At 34.6% G+C, this 22300-nt stretch overlaps 2 protein-coding genes across 2 annotated transcripts in view; one reads left to right on the top strand and one right to left on the bottom strand.

The window, feature by feature from the left end:
• LOC149787870 (monocarboxylate transporter 12-like) overlaps positions 1-13388 on the top strand; it is a 71255-nt gene extending 57867 nt beyond the window's left edge. Inside the window, exons 4-6 of the mRNA XM_089974103.1 lie at positions 4238-5323; positions 7241-7366; positions 7664-13388. Of these exons, the coding sequence (XP_089830229.1) occupies positions 4238-5323; positions 7241-7366; positions 7664-7812 (1361 nt within the window). The 3' untranslated portion in view covers positions 7813-13388. The remainder of the gene's footprint in view (positions 1-4237; positions 5324-7240; positions 7367-7663) is intronic.
• The window catches only part of LOC149787868 (succinate--CoA ligase [GDP-forming] subunit beta, mitochondrial-like), a 63506-nt gene continuing 54393 nt past the window's right edge, over positions 13188-22300 (bottom strand). Inside the window, exons 10-11 of the mRNA XM_089974104.1 lie at positions 21164-21284; positions 13188-20433 (exon numbers count right to left, since the gene is read on the bottom strand). Of these exons, the coding sequence (XP_089830230.1) occupies positions 20315-20433; positions 21164-21284 (240 nt within the window). The 3' untranslated portion in view covers positions 13188-20314. The remainder of the gene's footprint in view (positions 20434-21163; positions 21285-22300) is intronic.

The following is a 22300-nucleotide window of genomic DNA, read 5'->3' as shown; positions in this document are numbered from 1 at the left end:
TTTGGAAGTAACAGAACTAAAGGACATCGAAAGTATGCATCGTACATCGGAGTGTTTGTTCTTGTTAAGAAAAGAATTTATTCTGTCAGTAAAAAATACAGAGTGATCATATACTTCTTCATTTATATTATGCTATAACTTCTGCATCATCGCCTTGTCTATAAAACGAACACCATCTACCACTCTTGTAATCACTATAAGGCTTGCAATGAAGTCAAAGGAGAGGAAAAAGAATCGGAATACACATATACATAAACATATTCGTATACTATCGTACACGGAGTTATGGAGGGGAGAAAAAAAGTAGGATTATTATCTTGTTACCGCTTCTCCTCCGTAATGGATAGTCGTTTCAACATTATGTTTTAACAGAAATGCTTCTCGTGATGCCTAGTTGGCCATAAATGAAAATGGAACCGTTATTACGTTCAATATGACCGCCATGGCGGACATCTTGAAAATCGTGTTATCACTGCTTCTCCAGAATAGATGGTCATATCAACATGTAGTTTTCTGTGAATAATTTCGTATTTTCAGCTAAAAAGGGACAACTAGCAAAATCATCTGCTTAAAGGATTTGAGATTTTAACGCTGTCTTCTAGCGTATGGATATCATTTTTATTTGGTGGTATAGAAAGTGCTTAAATCCAATATCACCCTTTACATGAAACATTGTTCTCTAATCAGATAATTGTCAGTGATCTATATTCAGGATCATCTTTCTTGAATTTAAATTAAGTTTAAATATCACATTATAATACCTCAGTTAGGTAACATAGCACCAGAATAAAGGAAAAGAAAAATACTAACGACTTGGTTAAGCATTAGAATCATAATTCCTTTCTGTGGATGCACAACCAGTTACTTGAAGAAAAAAGCGACGAAACTTTACGTGTTAATAAGTTGAAAAATCTGCAGTTTTTAGGTAAGTGTGGTTTTTATAAGATTAATCAAAGAATATCAGAGTCTGCACGAGTTCTAACATTTTTCTAGTCTTGCATATTCGTACATAATTTGTGATTTTATCTATTGTTAAATCACTTTTACATAGCTAGAGATTTTTGGTATTTTCATCACCCTTGGGATTAATTTCTTGCACTTGCTGTAACAAACAACAAATACATTAGAAACTGAGATGCACATCAAATTATACTTTGTATTTTCGTTATTGTTATTGTTATTGCTTACTTTACGACTTAACACATCTATTATCATCAACAAATCTCCCTCCTGCACATCCATCTTGATTACCACATAATTTTGTTTGTGACCTTTCAATTGTGTTTTAAAGATCCTATTTTATAACATAATGAATCTAAATAACATTTTTGACACAGTTTAAGGGACAACGTGAATTTCATGTGCTTCAGTTGTAACGCAATGAAGACATAATAACGAGGAACTATAAAATATGCCAGGCAATCTTGGGATTAATTGTACCAATACGTTTTCAATGAAATGGATTGCGGCAAATGTACCATTCAACCCCTTCCTAAATAAATTAGTGCAATAGATTGTCTTAAATAAAAGAATGATATTCATTGCATTTCAATCGAATTTTAGATAACATTTCTTGTAATTTAGGGTGTGTTATATTAACGTTTTCTGATGAAAATCAATTCTTATCTGAAGCTTACCCTTTTCTTTGTATACGAAGATTTCTCAAAAGGATTGCATTGATTGATCAGGTTGGTTAATATTTTTATGTTGTGTTCAAAATAAAGTACACCTGCAGAGAATAATAAAATTACTTGTAGCAATCAGCAAAAGTCAACAATCAACGAGAACAAAAACCGTTCAAATCTGAATGGAGGGACATGGTGAAGAAAAAAGATACTAAGCTCATTTCTATTTCACGGCACAAAATAAATTACACTGATACTGAATCAGAAAGTGATTTTCTTTTTATAGAATTTAAAAGAAAGCGTCATAGAACAAATATAACAAACGATGACATTAATATAAACTCACTCTTATGTTATGGACAGAAAACGTTATGAGAAAAATACAGCAATTATCTGAAGGAACAGATTAAATATATATATAAGGAAAATATGACTGACTCGGACATGGTGCCACATGTCTGCGGCATGATGTCCCAGTGCTAGATATCACTATAAACTGAAAAAATGCAGAGATCGTAGCGATATGGCAATTTTTGTTGTTAAAAATACAAATCACACACACAAATCAGTCCCATTGATTGTCGCCACGAGTGAAATGAAAAGAAAGTTGGATGAAAAACATAGACATGAAAATTGACTAGGAAGTACAAGAGACAAACCAATGAAAGAACCACAATCGTATGTAACTTTACACTATTCAACTTTCGACTTGAAGTGCTTTTCTAACAGCCAGTTGATGATCATTTATGATAATTACATGTTATAACTGAAATAACTTAACAGTCTGTCACGTGGAGATGGTAATGAAGCATGCTTTGGGTGAGATGAGACACTAAGAGATTGACGATCTTACAAGATTGGGACTTGTCTTATCATGCATCTAAACTCTGATACTAGCAGAACATCCGGCATCAAAGAAGGTACTTTTCTGATACTTGTGATTGGCATAAAGTAAATCAAAGCGCGTCATGTGCATTTCTATACTGCATTCAAAACTTGTTAATAAAATACGAACTGGATGAAACAAACGTTTAAGAAAATGGACATTCATTAATGGAATGTGACTTAATTTATGCTAACATTGAAAAAGAAGCTTACCAGTGAAAAAGAGTGACTTGCAACAAAGGTTAACCCCGACTTTGTAGTTCCACTTAAGTTTGAAGACTACTGTGGATTTAAAGAAATACACAAACAAAAAAAAACAACAACGTGAAAGTGGACAAACAGGGGGAAAAGTAAACTGTTTATTTAGATTTAAGTTGAGAAGAAAACGCCAAAGAGCCTCTTTGTGAACTGCATATTTATTTACAGAATTTTGACTTTAAAAGTGTTGCAGGTGATGTCTTAAAAAATTAGAGGAAGACCAAGGTCAATCAATGCCATAACGCCATCCAAAACTGTATGCTGCTCGGAGAGTTTATTGTCTCGTTGAGCTTCATGAACATTGCTATAGGAATGTGATCAATGCTTTGTCCCTCGAATCTGGTAAATCTGGGAATGTGATCAATGCTTTGTCCCTCGAATCTGGTAAATCTGGGAATGTGATCAATGCTTTGTCCCTCGAATCTGGTAAATCTGGGAATGTGATCAATGCTTTGTCCCTCGAATCTGGTAAATCTGGAAAAGACAAATGAGTATGAGCGGAACACCAATGAGAGTTATGCATCGTCTGTACCTGGTCTTTCTTTCTTGGAGCAAAATGAGTTATATTAATTCTAGCATTGTATTTTTTATTGACGAATGATCATCATAACTATTCTAAGTTTGCGGAAAAATTATACTTTTAAAGATTATAGCATGGTTCTTTCTCCATCACAAGTATATTGCAGCATAGACTGGCTTTTTCTGGTCAGAAAATATATATCACCCCATATGATATGTTAAACTGTCGCAAAATGATCTGCCAGGTATGATTTCTAAGCATGCTGAGGGGAAAAGTTCCGTTCTGTAAATTTACTCGACAATTATTTTGAAGAAGAAAAAAAACGTTTCTCATGTTATTTTAACATTCATTCATTTGCTGCTTAAGTAGTGGAAGAATCACTGATATGACAGTCATGGTTGTTTCTTTTATAAATTCCTAAACATGTTCAATCCAGATTAATTTTACTATGCAAAAATAACCATGATACTATGTGAATGATATTTCCCATTAAAGTGTTGTAGTGAGAAGAGGTTGCTATTCATTTGCTTAATGCTCCGGGACTGTATCATTCTCCATTTAGAGTTCTGATAAAAATGCTAATATAACATGTCTCAACTTACCTTCCAAATTTAGAAATGTTCCTAGAGGTAAAATGTGTTGACTGCATGTAACTTCATTTACCAACATTGAAAATAAAACAGAAAAAGGTAGTTGTTTAAAAAAATGAAATTACAGTTCATTCGGTGTAAAAACATTGTATTGCACCATCTTTTCTTAAAGAGAAGTGGTTCCTTAAAAAAATTATTACAAAATAATAAAGTTTGAAACTATAGATTTTTATATTCCATGCAGACATTTAACGTCCAATATCTGAAAATGTGAAAAAGTTTAGTTAACCCCTTTTACCATTCAACCCTTCTATGGGAAATTCATAAAATGCAGTTGAAATTAAAACATTTTTTTTCAGGAGCTGGTTGCGGACTAATGATGCTACCTACAATAGTGGCAGTAAGTCAATCTTTTAGCAAAAGAAAAGCCATAGCAATGGGAATTGCAGTCTGTGGATCTAGTGTTGGTACTTTCGTCCTCAGCCCTATCACCGAGATGCTACTAGATACCTATGGTTGGAAGGGTACCATGCTGATTGAGGCTGGTATTATCCTCAACTGTATTGTGGGTGCCTCTATGTATCGAACACCATCTGTGGTAAACGAAAGTTTTAGAAAAAAGGTGCAAAGAAGTCCTTCTCAAGAAGAAGAAGCCCTTCTCAAGGAACAAATGTCTGCCTTGCATCCAAATCAGGAAGATGAAGAAACTGACCATAATAAAGTATGTGTGGAGGAGAAGATTGTAAATGCACATTCTAAATCTGCAGTATCATCAATGATTCCTAGCAACTGTGTAGTCAGTGACCAAGATGAAGATGGACTGAATGCCCATAAAATTAGTGCCATAATAGCCTCCCCTCCAGATAGAATGACTACTGATGGGATCGACATTTCAAACCCTAGTACTTTTATAACACAACACCCTTCACACACTTGCTGTCTGGAGACTGGCAGACAATCACATGCTCATGACATGTGTAAACAGATGAGAGACATCATGTCTTCTGTTATAATCAAAGAGAATGTGACTGTCAGTACAGTTACCCCATCAAATCCATCGAGCAACAAACATGGAACAAGCTGTTCTAAATCATTCGTAAACCTCTTTAAAGTTAACCTACTGAAAGATGTAAGTTTTCAGATCTTTCTACTTTCTACAATAATCTTAAGCCTGTTTTATGATGTACCATTTGTGTACCTACCTGATTATACGCTGGAGGCAGGCTTTTCTGAGAATGAGGCAGCCTGGCTACTTTCTGCCATTGGTATTGCTAACACCATAGGGCGAGTTCTCCTTGGCTGGCTTGGGGATAGGCCAAAGGTCAACAGATTCATCTTGTACAACATGACACTTGTTGCTGCTGGTACCACAACCGTGTTATCCCTCTTCTGCGTCAATTATGTGCTACTTGTTATCAATTTTGTTGTTTTCGGAATAGCACTGGGTAAGTTTCTTTTAACAGTTGTCTGGCCGACAAAATTACGGCATTTCTTATTAAAACCACCTTGAACTAAAAGGCGGTAAATGTTTTAAATCAAGGTAGTATGTAATATTACTTATTGTTTTAGTAATTTAGCTCCGTGATTTATCCCACTAGCATGGAGTGAAAAGTATAGGTACTTAGGAAAAACTTCTTTCAATTAATTTTTCAAACTTTACATCAAGATCTTTTTAAGAATTCTAATCTCTGGATGTCGATACATTGATAACATATTTCCTTGCACATATTGTTGCGAATTGCTATTAAGTGAAAGGAAATGGAAATTATTACGACTGTACTGATATTTAAGATGCTGAATAGTAATTATCAAACAATCACCCTCAAAATTAGGGACACAGAGAAACAATATTAAAGTTAATTTTTAAACTCACATCATCCGATAACTTTATCAGTTGCATTATATGTTAATGTTTGTTCTCTTAGATGCCATTAAATAAATATAAAATTAAACGTCTTGGAGTTTCCTTGGAAACTGACTGGCAGCTTTTGTAAAACAACGAATGATTTTCAAGACTATATCATTCTGAGTAAATTACTCTCACAGGTTTTTCAAAACTTTGAAGTCTTCGCCAACATGTTGGAAAGTCTTTATTATTAATAGTCACTCTTTATGTTGCACTAGAGTACAGAGGATGGGATTGAGTACTGTTTGTTTTAGAGTATGGAGGTTGGGATGGAGTGCTGTTTGCTTTAGAAAATATAGGTCCTCCTATTCCCTTATTGCTGCATCAAAACTGCAGATCTTGGAATCAGTTTTTGATTTACATAGCCCCTTATAATTGCTTTTCTTTAATTATTAGTTGCCTCTGATAATTGCAAACACAAATTTGAAGTAAATGATACCAACTCTCATCAGATTGTATGCCACGACCCCATCAAGCATGAAGTCACCACTGCTATGCTATGAGAAAATCGGGAACTTGTCTCAGTTTGTCCATACGCAACACTTCCATGATCTCATTCATCATTGTCATTATCGTACATTGTATCAAACATCTGACGGTGCACGAGATTATTGCAGAGATTCTTTGTCTCAAACTGGAAAACTGGGGCACGTAAATAGACATTGATGGTGGATCCACCCCATCTCAATATACTGAGAGACACCCATGCCCGTGAACTTAATCATACCTTCTTCCAGTATATGCATAATTTAGTTCTAAAGATGTTCATAAATTGATACAAGTATATTTTAGATCCAATTAAAGCTGATGTATCAGAGTCTGAATCAACTGGAAGCTTAGATGCAACAGGACCAACCACAGAGGCTTGTATTTGCATGGATCACAGTGTTATCCCTCTTACACCATTCATTCAACGATACGAAGTGCTAATTAGAACGTTCTCTTAGAACATGCAGTATTTATCTTGACTGCTGCTTTAAATCAAATCAACTCTATTTTGATCCTGTTGCTAGATGCCATACTTGCCTACAAAAGACCATGTCAAAAACACTTCAGTTCTAGAAACTAACTGGCAGTATATTCAGACATCCATGTGAGTATGTCTGAATGCAATGTTGCATCATTCCACTGAAGGAAAAAAGAAAATAAAAACCATTAAATTATTCTGAAATATATATGGAATGGAAATAAAAAAGAATGTACAACGTGAAATAAAGAGAAATTAAAAAAACAAAAACATGAATGCCGCAATGCTGTGTCTGAAAAACTGCCTCAAATGCAAAATTCAACCAGATTTATGTACGTACGGACAAGGATCATGCTATTTGTTTGAACCACAGTTGTAGTAAGGTCTGGAGAAAAAGAAAACCCATAAACCCCTTCCAAACATAGACCTAGGGATCAAGATGCAATAACAAATGGAGGTAAAATTAACAAAGTTTTAATCTCTTTACAGGGGGATGTGTAGCTTTATGTCCGATAGTATTATCAGACTTATTTGGAGAGGACAGCATTGCAGATTCTTTTGGTTTTAGCTGCTTTGTTGGAGGAATATGTTCTCTTGTCGGATCGCCTTTTGCAGGTGTGTAATGAAAACTCATTTTCTCTCCGAAAAATGAATCATTTAGATTTTTTTGTAAAGTTGAGAAGAGCGAATGACATTAAGCAAATCCATAACAGATCTATTTGGTTACTTCAAGTATGTTGGGTAACCTTTTAATACATGTGATATGTACATTGATCGTATATCTGTATATAAAATAACTGAAATGTTTGAACATGTTTACCATAAATTCATTTATTTTCGTGAGTATACATTTTGTAACGAATATGGCAAAAGTCAAACACGAACAAAATAATTTTGTCTTTTCTTTGGCAGGATGGCTGTTTGATAAGACGGGGAGATATGACTTAACATTCATAGCGACTGGTATTGGATTGGCTTTCTCAGGACTAGTTATGTTCTTGATCCCATTATGTCGGCGAATGCAGCGAGGAAGCCTTAGACTCACTAAATGTGTATGCTGAGTTTCATACTTTAGTGTATTTAATCCTTCGACATGTATACAGAATGTCCTTCAAAGAAACAAATAGACTTGTGAAGCAAATGGTCTTCCCTCGTGCAGAGAAGGATACACAACCAACATGGATTTTAATTTGTACTATGTATTTGCAATCAGGATTATTTTAGAAAAATTAACATTCCACTAAATTTGTGTCCATTACCATAGCACTTTGCAGATTTCATGTACTCTCAGATATTTTGTATTTGGCAGGATATCTAATCTGTTCACTGATATTTCATACTATTAGGTGGACTGCTCCAGTGGCCTAGTGGTTAGAGCGTCCGCCTTGGATGTGGGATGTTGCAGATTCGAACACCGTCCGAGTCATACCAAAGACTTATAAAAATGGTGCTAACAGCTCCCTCGCTTGGCACTCAGCATTAAGAGCTTGGTGTTAGGACTGGTTGGCCTGGAGTCAGGATAATGTGACTGGGTGAGATATGATGCTACATGACTGCGGCATGATGCCCCAGTGCTGGACATCATTATAAACTGTCACACTGCAGACAACATAGCAATATGACTGGGAAAAAAAGCCATGTTAAAATTCCAAAACACAAGCTCATACTATTAGGATTTCCTTAGTCTTGGAAAACCAATTATGCCCAACAACAACAAGGCATACCCAAAAACTTGGATAGGATTTCCTTAGTCTTGGAAAACCAATTATGCCCAACAACAACAAGGCATACCCAAAAACTTGGATAGGATTTCCTTAGTCTTGGAAAACCAATTATGCCCAACAACAACAAGGCATACCCAAAAACTTGGAACTTTTCCACAAATGCTGAACACAAAAAAGAAATCCCTGCTTCAAATAAATTATCTGAGCTACTTCTACTACATCTTTCCACTGATTGTTTCAAGGGTTTATTTCTTTATGCATCATGCCATAAATTCAGTATAACGGAACCTTCAAACTGTATTGTCAAGTTATAAATAAACAGAAGGTTGAAACCGTTAATATTGTTTTAAATCAAGTAACATCTATCATAGTGTCAAAGAATCACCAATGCCTGACAAAATTAAAAAGGAAAATACTGATAAGTTCCAAGATAAGCTACTTTTAAAATAATCTCTTAGGATTGTCAGTGTTTAACAGCAATCTGATAAACCTAGCATCTACTTACAGTGGATTACATTTTTCATCTTAGCATTGGTTATAAGTTACATAAATCAAATAATTTCGGGGCCCCGAGTGGCCGAGTGGTCTAAAGCGCTCACCGTTACGGATCACTGCCATCTCACCTCTGTCTGCGTGAGTTCGAGTCTCAGGCTCGGCTAACGTGGGTACGTGAGAAAGCCTGCCAGTAGCTTCTCGTGGGTCGGTGGTTCTTCCCGGGATATTCCAGGGTTCTTCCTCCACCAATTATACTGGCCGCCATGTATAGCCTATCTTGTGCTGAAAAATGGCGTTAAACCCTACAACAACAACAACAACATCAAATAATTTCTGTGTCAAAACAAAACAGTGATTTAAGATACAGATCTCCGAGTAGGTATTTTATGTAGTACTTGACTTTTCCAGATTAATACTTTACTTTGTCCAGATTTCCAGTATTTGCTTTCACATCGTAACTAGGAAAATATTTTTTGAAACAAGCTAAACAGAAATGGCAAATCTATCTATTACCAATCTAATGCCAGCCAACCATGTCCCCATAATCTGTTCTACTGATGCATTTTAAAATACAAGTATACTACATGATGTTACAGTCTGTAAATTTGAAAATGTTGAAACTTAATGTGAAAAAAGCAAAACTTTTATTGAAATCATCATACCCCTCTCTAATTCATACTTTAGCAGAAAATGACTGCTACATGGTGACACTAGAAACAAGCACTCAGTACTTCTTTTATTGCCATAACTGTGCCTATTCCAGCAAAATATCCAGCAGCGACACAACTGATTTAACATAATATTTTTATTGACAGTGCATTTATATATTACTTAAGCCATCCTGAATTTCTCCACAGATATCAGCCAGTCACCGGTTCTTGATTGGCCTCATTTGCTGAGCGTTATGGGAGACCAGGCTAGCTGTTATTATGTTGTTCTTACATATTGCCTATGCATTCTGTTTCCCCTGAATTATGATGCCATCATCCAGACCATGTCTTTGAACTCTTCAGTACTTTTCCTCAATGCAGCTTCTTAGGATTCTGGTTTCTTCTTCCTCCGTCTATCAAGTTTCTTAATTTAGATTATACCGCTCCGGACGCCTAGTGGTTAGAGCGTCCGCCTCGGAAGCGGGAGGTCGTGGGTTCGAAGCCCGGCCGAGTCATACCAAAGACTTAGAAAAATGGTACTAACAGCTTTCTCGCTTGGCGCTCAGCATTAAGAGGTCAGTGTTAGGACTGGTCGGCCTGGTGTCTGTAGCATGATGCCCCAAATGCATTAGCTTGCGGGTGGACTACAGATAATGTACGTATGCATAGGAAACGGGGTGGGGTGAAACCTTGATAATAATTTGTCTAATATGTAACCTGTTTGGGTTCAGTCGGCGTTTGAATTTTAGTGGACACTAGAGAAACTTTTTAAAGTTACGCAACTTATTTCTTTGATGCAGCTAGACATTCAACATCCGTGGACTGTTTCATTAAACACGTTAATAGTATTAAGCCTTGATCATTTCTGCATGGATTAAATATAGGCCGTTCTATAGAATTTGGGGGTGGGGGCATCACGTGTATGTATGCAGGTGAGGGGTGTAAAAAAGTATGCATGCATACAGGAAGGGGTCAAGCTTGCCAGATTTTTATGTACTAATTGGATAACCCCTTACTTCATCGACACAATCTCCTAATGTAGTTGATCAATGCTGTAATATGAAAGCTGCATCTTATGACTAGTACATGGACCTTTTTGCATGATTATCTCCTTCTGTAGTTAAGCTAGTTCAGAATATATCACATCCTCAATTGTTTGACTGAATTACTTCCATGCCGTTATTGGCTCATTTTCTTCAACAATTGGGGCGATCTTCTTGCCTTCTGTCATCAGGTATAGAAATATGTTGTTCAGCAGCTGGAACAACTCAACATTTTCTGAGCAAGTATAATTTCTGACACTTGTCCAGATTTGTATATGGAATATATGTTGTTGTTGTTGTTGTTGTAGGGTTTAATGCCATTTTTCAGCACAAGATAGGCTATACATGGCGGCCAGTATAACTGGTGGAGGAAGAACCCTGGAAAACCCTGGGAAGAACCACCGACCCACGAGAATATATGGAATGTAAAGGACAAATCTGAGTTTTATATTTATCATGAACTCTCATTTCCATCTATGTAAACCCTTTTATGATTTTTCTATGCCTGATCATCAAGGACAGAATGCTCTTTCGTCGTCAATCTTAGAACATCTGTATTCAATTTATTTTGCAGTTGTCTTTCTAATAGGTACTCATGATTTTTGTTTCAGAATATAGCCTTGTTTGGGCCTAGGTACTTTCCAATTTGTCAATTTTAAAACTGCTTCCTTAAGGATTCTGTTGTTACTGTGGTATCTTTTTGTCGATCAACATTTTGGAACCACACATTGACCTTGCCTATTATGGGATGTCAAGTCCATTTTCTTTTATTTTTACGATGTTGAAAATAGTTGTTTATTTTTTACGGAATCTGCTAAATCATTCAGAAGAAATTCAGTCCCTGCCCCAGCACACATTAGTTTGTAAAGTCTCTAATCGTGGTGCAATAGCCGCAGTTTTTTGGTCACATTAAACCACTTGGCTACATTATCAAAATGGTATGTTATTTACAGAAAGTTATATTTGCATAAGTAATAAATAAAAACAACCACTAACAAAGCAGAGAGTGTTTCTTTTTCTTCAGGTTTGGGTTACAAAACTTACAAATTTTCCCAATCCACTGATTTAACCTTGACTTTTTTTTCCAATGTTACAAAATATTAGTCTAGCCAAGACTAAATACACGGCATGCAAAATATCTATAAATTATTTTTGAAGGCAAAGTTATTTTGCTACATTCTTAAACTTAAAACAGAATTTGGCCTTTAGGAATGCAAAAATTGGATAGGTTTCCCAACATTTTTCTGTTGTAATTTAAAAATAACAGACTGAATCTCCATTCATGACACTAGATAAAAAAATTGTTTTCTTTGTCAAACCAAAGACTGACAGAGAGAGAAACCAATCTTTTCGGTTGGAGTTACAAAGTTTTTTAAAGACTGCAAAGTTACTGTAAGGTGCTAGCTGACTTTAGGGGGAACACATATATTTCAATGTTGAAATCATTTGTGTGTTTGTGTGTGTGTGTGATTTGGATTTTTAATGTAACGTTTAAAAAAAAAATCTTTCATATTGCTACAATGTCTGCTGGGTGACACGTTATAGTAATATCTAGTACTCTGCACCATGCCACAGACATGTAGCATAATTTCCCACCTGGTCATATTATCCTGACACCAGGCCGACCAGTCCTAACACTACCTCTTAATGCTGAGCGCCTAGCGAGACAGCTGCTAGTACCATTTTTATTAGTCTTTGGTTTTGAACCCACGACCTCCTGCATCTGAGGCAGACGGTCTAATCTTTAGTCAATGTTGAAATCTAAACAAAACAAAGCTAAGTGAGCAATCAGAGAAAACAAGCCTGAAATAATCTTACTATAATTGATACATCAAAAGTTAGATCAAAGACTAAAACAAAGTTTGTCTATTTCGATCATGTATGTTGCAAAAAAATACAAAATGCACCACCAAGTACCCTCTATTTCCACCTACGCACAACAAAATTAATTTTAAAGAGATCAAAGATTCCAAAGCTGTTAGAAAAATTATACAACAGCATAGAAACTTTAAACCAGATTAAGTTTAGCACTGCTACGGGTGTTGATAATAAGTGCTTGAAATACAATTCAAGTTTTCGGATGTCGAAGTGAATATCACAGGGTAAAATGCCAACTACTGGTACAATTCTAAATTACTAAAAACCAATATACAATTATCAATACAGACAGCTACTGAATAGGATACAGTTTATGGGTTTTTTAAACCTAAAAATATATTACTTTCCTTAATCAGATCAATGACAGCACGATTTACTTTGACAGCAGCTATTGCTAGGCTTACAACCTTTTGACTAACACAAAATAATTTTCTCAGTGACTTTATCTCATATAATGTAAGTGGAAATTTAAAGCACTTACAACCAGGTACCATAAACAAATGAAAAATAAACAGGACAGAAGAACAAACAAGGGATACTGCATCTGGAAATGGGGGTTTCTAATTATTGCAGCTTTTTCCTATGTACCATTATGATGGTCAAGTATATAATCTCTGCAGCTCTTCACAAAAATATATGAGAGGGAGATGGAAAAATATTTTATTTACTCTGTCATGATCAATTAATCCCTTCATATCAAAGCAAACAACACAGTTTTATTCAACACTCAACATTTTAAATTATATAATTATCAAAATAATTTATGTGTAAAACCACTGAAATAAATCTTCCACTATCTACATGGTTCATATAAAATACTTTTGCAACAAAATATTCCCATTGACATCATAAATAAAAACAGCAAAAACTGACAGCATAAGAACAATTATTAGCACAATTTTTTTTAATTACTAACATTATTTGCAAACTACATGTATTAATTATTTTAGAAAGATGGACAAATTTGGTAGATAGATGTTTCCATAGATAGTTAAATTACTGATGAGGTAACATTTGCCAACAAATTCAAACACCATTTTCAAAGAAGTCTGTTGTGAGCAAAGTAGGTCACAATGGCCTAAATAACAGATATTTGCCAATATATATAATCAAAATAAAAAAATCTAGATCATTCAAACTAAAATGTAGATCATATCATATCATGGCCTATAAGTTTTCAGATGCTTCTATTTATAAAGTTTAATAGCTAAAGGATGAAGAGTCACAATAAAATATTGTTAACAAGAAGCTTACCTATAAAAATTACTCATGTCTATTGTTGTTGTTTTTCCTGTGACCAAAAGATATTCCCTCGATGTCCCAAATTTATACACCAAATCTTTAGGTTTCAACTTACCCCATAATGCAAACCATCCACAAAGTTTGGTCCAGCAACCTACTCTGGAACAAAAACTTTTCCTTTTAATTTCATTGGCAATGAACTTGATCTTTGACCTCTTGATTCCATAATCAATAGGCATCTTCCTTACCTTAAGCGAAAGCCCTTATCAAACTTTGGTCAAGATATGTCACCCAGAACTAGAAACAATATTCTTCTTTCAGTCACATGACAATGACCTTTGACCCCCATATCAGTAGACCTCTTTCTTACATAAAGTAAAGGTCATCTACAAACTTTGGCGACAGTAAATGGTCAAGAACTAAATTTTTGTGCATAAATCTTTTTCAGTGACAGTGACCATGACCTTCTGAAACCCAGAGCAATAGGCTTCAATCTTAAGCCACATGCCCGCCATTCATAAAGTCTGGTACAGGTCTTGATTTAGAACTAATGTTGTGAGGGAAAAAATTATTGTACCCCCAAAATAGATAGGTTTCCTCCTTAACTCAAATACAAGCTGCCTGCAATGTTTGGTAATAGTAAGTGGAAGAGAACACGAGTTACTGACCGATGTCATAACACAATGGCCGGTGCATGAAAAATTATTAAAATATGAAAAGTAGGTCAGGCAAAAAACCCCACCAAATTTAGTAGGGTAATACTTCTACAAATAATGCTACGTATACAGTTCCACAAACATGGCAGGAAGAGTCTCAAATGCATAGCTAAGTAGAAACTTGCCAGAAATACTTAAGCAATGTCTGACTTTTTAAAAATAATAGTGCAATATTCCAAACCCAAAACCTCCCATCCAGTGATGGAGATATAAACGACAACTTGCCCAAACCTTTGACTATGGTGGGATGCAGACACAATGCCAGAATGAATACATGGGCCATCTATTCTCTTTGAACAGTCAAGTAGTATGGTCTGCTACCTTAAATGGTAAATCTTGTCACAAATATTAGGTGCCATAACAGACTGCTAAATATAATGTTAAAAGACTTTTGTATGCATGTTCAATATTTCTACTAACCCACTTTCTCAAAGTTTAACTAAAGTTGCATGGATATATTACCATTAGTTACTCCAAATTTAACATGCATCAGATTTACGTATCAACCTGATAATGAAAACAATATAATACCTGGGCTTCCATTTATAGACAGATCCTGATCCCTAACGGCAGAGTGTGTTATTTATGTATCCATAATTATTATATGCTCATTTTTTCTCCGTTAACTTTACAGTGTCAGAATCGTGCAATATTACCAAATACTGAACTCGCATGCAAATACACATATTACATTCATGTTCATAAAGGAACTACTTTCTATTGTAAACAAACAATGGACACAGACGACAGCACTTTTGATTTGTAAATAAATCATGTACATTTGCGTAGTAGGCACTTAACATTGTGGTTGTTTAAGTTTGTTTCTGAATGAACTAAAGCAGATGTTTTGTGGACTGCCACATACCTGCTGCTTTGGCACATTCCGCATTAACTTCGTTGATACAATGTTTCGATTTAGGCTAGCTGAACGACAGATGCAAGAAAGGGTCCTTACAAATAACATACAAGTGACAAATCATATACTGTCTCTTTAGCTGGTGATAAGAATGGCAAAAATATATACTTACAGTTTTACATCCTGAATTTCCTCATAATGTACTTTCTTATTTATGCAAATCGAATTACATGAGCCATGTCAAAGGTTCTCAATCTTGATTATACATTTCGAAATTGTACTGTAATTTCGAATATAAGTGCAAATTACATACTCCTTACTGCACTCAAAATGAAAATAAGCATTAAATTCCAGTGTCTTTTTGATAACTAAAATTGAAAGACATAATTTTTTTCCCACATTATGATTTAAAAAATTCAATGACAGAAACAAAAACACATTTTCATAGTGGAATTGTCACATATAAATCAATTCCATAATCATGAAATTTCGCAGAATCGAAAACAAATACCAAAATCTATTCATTCCAGATCAAATGGAAAAGTTGTTGCAATGCACATTCATTCACAATATGACTCCAAATTTCAATTTTAACTAGGCATGCCATTTTCTTTTGAAAGTTATGTCGAGCATGTGACCAAGTTCAAATTCATCTAGGTAGAGTTATTTGCACAGTAATAATATTGTTGTTGTGTAATGATGAATCTGCACTTCCGTATTTAGTTTGCAATACTGTATACATTCAGTTACTTTATTTCTTATAGTCTATTTTGTTAATATAATTAAGCATTAGGAGGAATAAAAAAATTAGCATATAATAAAAAGGTCACTGCCATTGTATGGGAAAATATGAACTCGTTTTTTCAGATGGATATACTGCAATCCCAAGGTCGTGCAGTATTTCCAATCGAAAAACTCATTCATATTTTCCCATACAAATGCAGTAACCTATAAATATCTTCCATTTATAAGGTCAATGTTTCTAATACAAAATCTAAATCAGAAAAGATAATTTCTATTATCTATTATTTTCTTTCTAAAGTAGGGTCCCTGAGGTGTTCTTTTTTTCACTTGAAATTTCCTTTTCGTACCAACAAGATATTATTTGGCATATGTGTAGCACACAAGTAAATAAACAATGTTACATTTGGCCTCACATTTCTTCTGTCAGTACCTTCACTAAGAATGAATTAACTTTACACTGAAACTGTATAAAATCTTGTGAGTTCTCTGTCATGAATTTCCAACAGAGATAATTTGTTTAAGCCCAACAAGTTATGGGCAGTAACCTTTGTTCAAATGACCACAAATAAATATAATAAAACAAGGGAAGATTTTAGAACATTTAACCAGTATGCAATAGTGTATAAACCAGTGACCAATGCAACAATTCATTCTGATATAAGGACAGACCCTGTGTTGATTGGTTGTTTTTTTAGCATTTTATGGGCTATATCCTGCCAAAAAAACATGATCCAAGAGCTTTTCTCCAAGGTACTGAACCTGTGTACCAATCCAATTGCGAGTCACATGCTGTTACCAGCTGAGCTACCCTGGCTCCAAACACCTATTACACTATTACTATCCTTCATATCAATTATCTAAAACAAACTGCAGACATGCTAATCTTTAAAAGACCTTTGCAGTCAATATATCTTGGGATAGCTTTCAGTAATGTGCAATGATAGATCATGTACTTCTATTGTCGGCTTGGACAGTATGCATTTGAAAAACTCATAAGTATGGTAGTGAAGGCAATATTATGTTCAACTAAAAAATGTCACACTTCAGCATTAATGACCTCCAGTTCAGTTTGAGAAACCACAGTTCCAAACCCCAAGGTGGTCAATGTCTACTTGCTTCATATGTCATCAACATAATCTTTGTCTTTTTTTTAATTCATGTGGTGGCAGCATCTGTCCTGTTGTCAGCAATACTCAAACTAACATGACAGGATGCCTCATAAATGGTGTAAGCAATAATCAAACAGACATGACAGGATGCCTCATAAATGGTGTGAGGAATAGTCAAACTGACATGACAGGATGTCTCATAAATGGTGTGAGCAATACTCAAACTGACATGACATGATGCCTAATGTCATGAGTAATACTCAAATTGACATGATGCCTAATAAATATTGTAAGCAATATTCAAACTGATATGACAGAATGCCTAATAAATGTCATGAGCAACACTCAAGATGTCCCCACTGCCTTCAACATAGCTTAGTTTGATGGATGACATCTGTAGATATCAAAGCATAATCTTGATCATTAAGGCAATCAACATGAAAAACATGGGAAGTAGTACTTGGCTTTTAAAAAAGAATGGAGGTGCAAATGACAAGTTAGTCTTGTTCCCTGACCAATAAAACTGAACTAATATGAAAACCAGGATGCAGACCAAACCTGGACAAGCAAACATCCAGATCTGATGGAAATGATCATATTTTTGCATCTTTTTGGTACTGTTCCATAAATCTGTAATTTAAGGATCATTTGGGTAAGCCTGATGGTTAAGTCATAAGATGCTGGCAGGTCTGCAAACATATGCAATGAAGATTAAACAATTTACTGCCTTGTTCACACCAGCACTTTTATTTTGGAGTCACTCAGGTTTAAATTAGGTAGCAGATTTTTTGTGAATCAATGTACAAAGGTTCAGTAAATCAAGATCAATAAACTGTGGGGTAAAGATTAAGTTTCACACTGGAGTAACTCAACCAGTCACACATTCTTCTGCCATAGTACACAGAAATGTGACATTGGAGTTGTTTCGATCGGCTTATACACAACCCAAGATCATTTCGTACGTACACATAGCAAACGGGGTGGGGTGGGGGAGGTGGTGGGGTGCAGTGGTGAAACCTTGATATTAATTTATCTAATATGTAGCCTGTTTGACTAGGTTCAGGCAGCCTTTGAATTTCAGCAGACACTAAACAAACTGTTTAAAGTTACACAGCTTATTTCTTTGAAGTAGCCAGACATTCAACATCAGTGGACTATCTGTTTTACTAAACACGTCAATATTATTAATCGTTAATGGTTTCTATATGGATTAAATATAATGTGTTCTATGGAATTCGGGGGGTATCAAGGGTACATACGAAGGTGGGGGTGTGCATAAAAAAGTATGCATGCTGTACAGGGAGGGAGGAGGGGTCAAGCTTTGCCAGATTTTTGTGTACATACTAATTGGATGGCCCCTTATAGATGAAAATATAAATTTCAATTTTCAAATGACTATCAGACCCTTAAGTGTGAGGTTATATTTTTAACTTCTTTTTAGTGTTTTTTACACCAATACTGCACCATGCTCTGATGGTGTTCAACTGGGCTTTGAGTCATGAAATTTTACACTTTCTCACAGTATTAGTAGATGGTCTAGTTCAATTTTCATACCATCACACCATTTTTAAAGCATTTACCTATTTTTTTTAACAATGGACAAATAAAATTTGGGAGACATATCTATTTTCATGTGTAGATGACCTGACTGTATTCGGGGATCATTAAAGCAAGTTTTCAATTTTAAAAAACCCCACATAATTTCAAGGCATGGCAGATGAGTTAAATTTGGCATGCATAAACAGACAAAAGGAACATTTTCATGCCACTACAACAATTTTCAACTCTTTCTAGGGGTTTTAATTTGTTTGTGCTTGGGATTTTTTTAACAAAACAAATCTAGATTATTCTTATTGGTCTTATTGTCATGTCTCAAATACACTGAACTAGTTTATATTTATTGGACCTATAGTATTGTCTCGAATATATAATCACATGGGAACCAGTTTATACTTACTGGTCCAATAGTTATGTCCTGAATACAAGGAAACCAGTTTATACTTATTGGTCCAAAGGTCATGTCTCAAATACAAATACAAGAGAAACTAATCATTTGTTTCTTACATCACTAGCATCATTACAACATTCGTACTAAGATATGATCTAAAATTGAATGAAGAGCAAAAGGCCATTCTGTTCACTCTTTAAGCTATGTGAACACAACTTTATTCCAGAGTAATTAATGAAATCGCTTGAATAAATGAGGTATGAATTATAATCTTGCTCCTTGTTAACCAAACACTTTATTTTAATACATACGAATACATAAGTAGTGTAGTTCCCAAAGAGTAGTGTTAGTCAACTTTTCACAAAACGTCCTTCTCATTGGTATATAACCAAAATATGTCATAAAAAAATAAAAGTGGCAAACTACCATCGGTTTATCTAAAAAAAAAATTTCATGTTGTGATAGAAGAACAATCGAACATTTAACAAATCGTAATAATCGGATGTAACATGGTATTTATAACAAATCTATGGTTTATTAACATTATTAACATAACAAACAATATAAACAATCAATTAACCTAAGAACAACAATGAATCAACTCTGATGAAATTTTTAATCGATCGTAGTGCTTCCAAAAAATCAATGTTTAATTCTAAAATAGGACTGATCTGTCCAGACACAACCGATTAAATCAATCCAGCAGCACACTATTCTGCTTTATTTTTTTAATTTAAAAATGGTATTTATTTTAAACCTTCTAATATTACCCCTCCAAAATAATGTTATCTGTATTATCTACACATCATTTTACAGGCTTGACTGCATTAACCAGACTTAATTTTCTACTGCTTCCATCCCCCAAAATCTCCCTCACTGAATGAAATGTTATCCCTGCAGATAAATAATGTTATGTATATATAAAATAATATTACTAACATTTTATTAGTACATTATTTCTTTTAACTAATTAAAACCTTGTTTAAAATAAATTAATAAAGTAGTTCAACATAGAAAATCAATGTTAAATTATTACGATGTCTTGACAGCTTTCGGTGATCAGTGATTAGAAAGTCTCAGACTGGTTACTGATTATATGAATCATTTAAAGTTTCATACATATAAAATATTATTAAACCACTAGCTTATCACAGGTCATCAAGTGCACTTTGATACAGCTGCCACAGCTTTTCGTCCGGCATCCTCAAAATCATTAGCTGGAATAATATTTAGGCCACTCTCGTTCAGGATTTTCTTTGCTGGCTCAGAATTTGTACCTGATCAAGAGGATGGTGAAAATTTAATTTTGATGTCTGAGTAATCTCTGTTCACTAATAACACTGAATAAATCTGAATCAACAGTAAGCGTATATATCACATTGATAAAAGAGACACTGTTTTGAATAACGATTAAACATGTTTTTGTCTGACCTAATTTAATAGTTTACATTTACTGCTTAACATTTACCAGCACAGTACCATTATGTCATTAAAACTGTATGTCACACTGTTACACAGTACTCAACAATGTTACTAAGCAACACATATTTGTAACAACAACTAGCAATGTGAAACATAAATGTAAATGAGCAACAAGTATTTGTAGCAGCATTTAGCAAAGTCAAACATAAGTGTTACTAAGTAATGGCTATCTGCAATTATCTCCTAGACAGAATCTCTTATGTCTGGTTATTCCACACAAAATTTGTGTAACTTCTTAAATATTAATATCATTATGCCACTTGCTGCAACGAAAATATAGTATTTTCGTTTAAAAAAATTCATGTCACAGGAACACTTGTGTATAATCTGCTATGTATAATGCAAATGCTAATAGGCATGTCAAAACCCAAGAAAATTAAACTGTCCATGTGACTAACTTTTCTTCTAGACCAGTGTACATTTCACAGAATAAGCAAGTAATCTGCTTCTTTCTTCTAGTTGTGTATACTTCCTTTTTGCATAAAACTAATTAATCAGAATAGAGATCAGTCTAAGTTTGCTTACCTTCAAGTCTGACCACAAGAGGTACAGTCAACTTGGCTTTCTTACATGCACTGATGATACCATTAGCAACCGTGATACAATTTACTATACCTCCAAATACATTGACAAGTATACCTTTCACCTGGAATAAATAAAATAACAGCCTTGTGAGTTTGCAATTGTTCCCCATTTATCCAAAGAAACTATACATAGTGATATTTTCATGCAAACAATATTCAGATTATGCAACAAATATGCATACCCTAAAGCTACTAACATAGATATTTCCTTAAAGTAAAAAAGTAAAAGTACACAGCCCTCCATTGGTCAAACCTAGTATAAAAATATGCACTATGAAGTGCACATCTTTCCAAGCACTCGTCAGTTTTTTTCTTAGAATTTACCACCAGTCATGCTTGGTGTATTGTCACCACCTAACTGTAAGGGTTGATTCTGTCTCAAAAACAGTTCTTACATGAGCTTATTTTATCATGCAACCATATAGGGAGAGACGATGAACCTCCAGAATGAAGAATTCCCAACATACAACACAAAGGGAGCTAACTTTTCTAACAGGTACATACAAGTAATGGGCACCCTGCTTATGTTTACACTGTTGTGATGAACTTAAACCTAATAAAATTCTCCCCAAATTATTTATTTGTATGCACACAGTCATGTTTGTTATGTCAAGTATGATAATTTGAATTAGATGTTTGTTGAGGAAGATGTGTGAGTTCCATTAATGGATTACAAATGCACATCAAGTGATGCCATGTTAAAAAAAAACCACAAATATAAATCCATAATAATGGCAGTGGTTTCATGTTCACTTCCCCAGTGCAGAAATAGATTTTGGAAGATTTTTATTTGACGCATGTTCTCCACTTTACAAAATATTTAATAAGTGACTTAATTAAAAAAACTATAAACAAACATTGGCAATAAACTAGCCATCTGTGATAGACCCCCATGGACTAATTAATGGCTGTAGGATAGGCCTGATGCATACACATGTATGTCATATGAAGCAACTAACATAGGCAACCTTCATCAATTGAAACACATCTTATGGCAATGTTACAGCTATGTTAGTCCTGGAATACATCTCCTGATGATGTTACAGCTGTGAGGGTCTTGGATATTTTAAACAAGTAT

The sequence above is a fragment of the Sinohyriopsis cumingii genome, chromosome 11, assembly GCF_028554795.1.
Source record: "Sinohyriopsis cumingii isolate HCF-2022 chromosome 11, ASM2855479v2, whole genome shotgun sequence".
Classification (NCBI taxonomy): domain Eukaryota; kingdom Metazoa; phylum Mollusca; class Bivalvia; order Unionida; family Unionidae; genus Sinohyriopsis; species Sinohyriopsis cumingii.
This window is presented reverse-complemented; position numbering and strand designations above follow the sequence as displayed.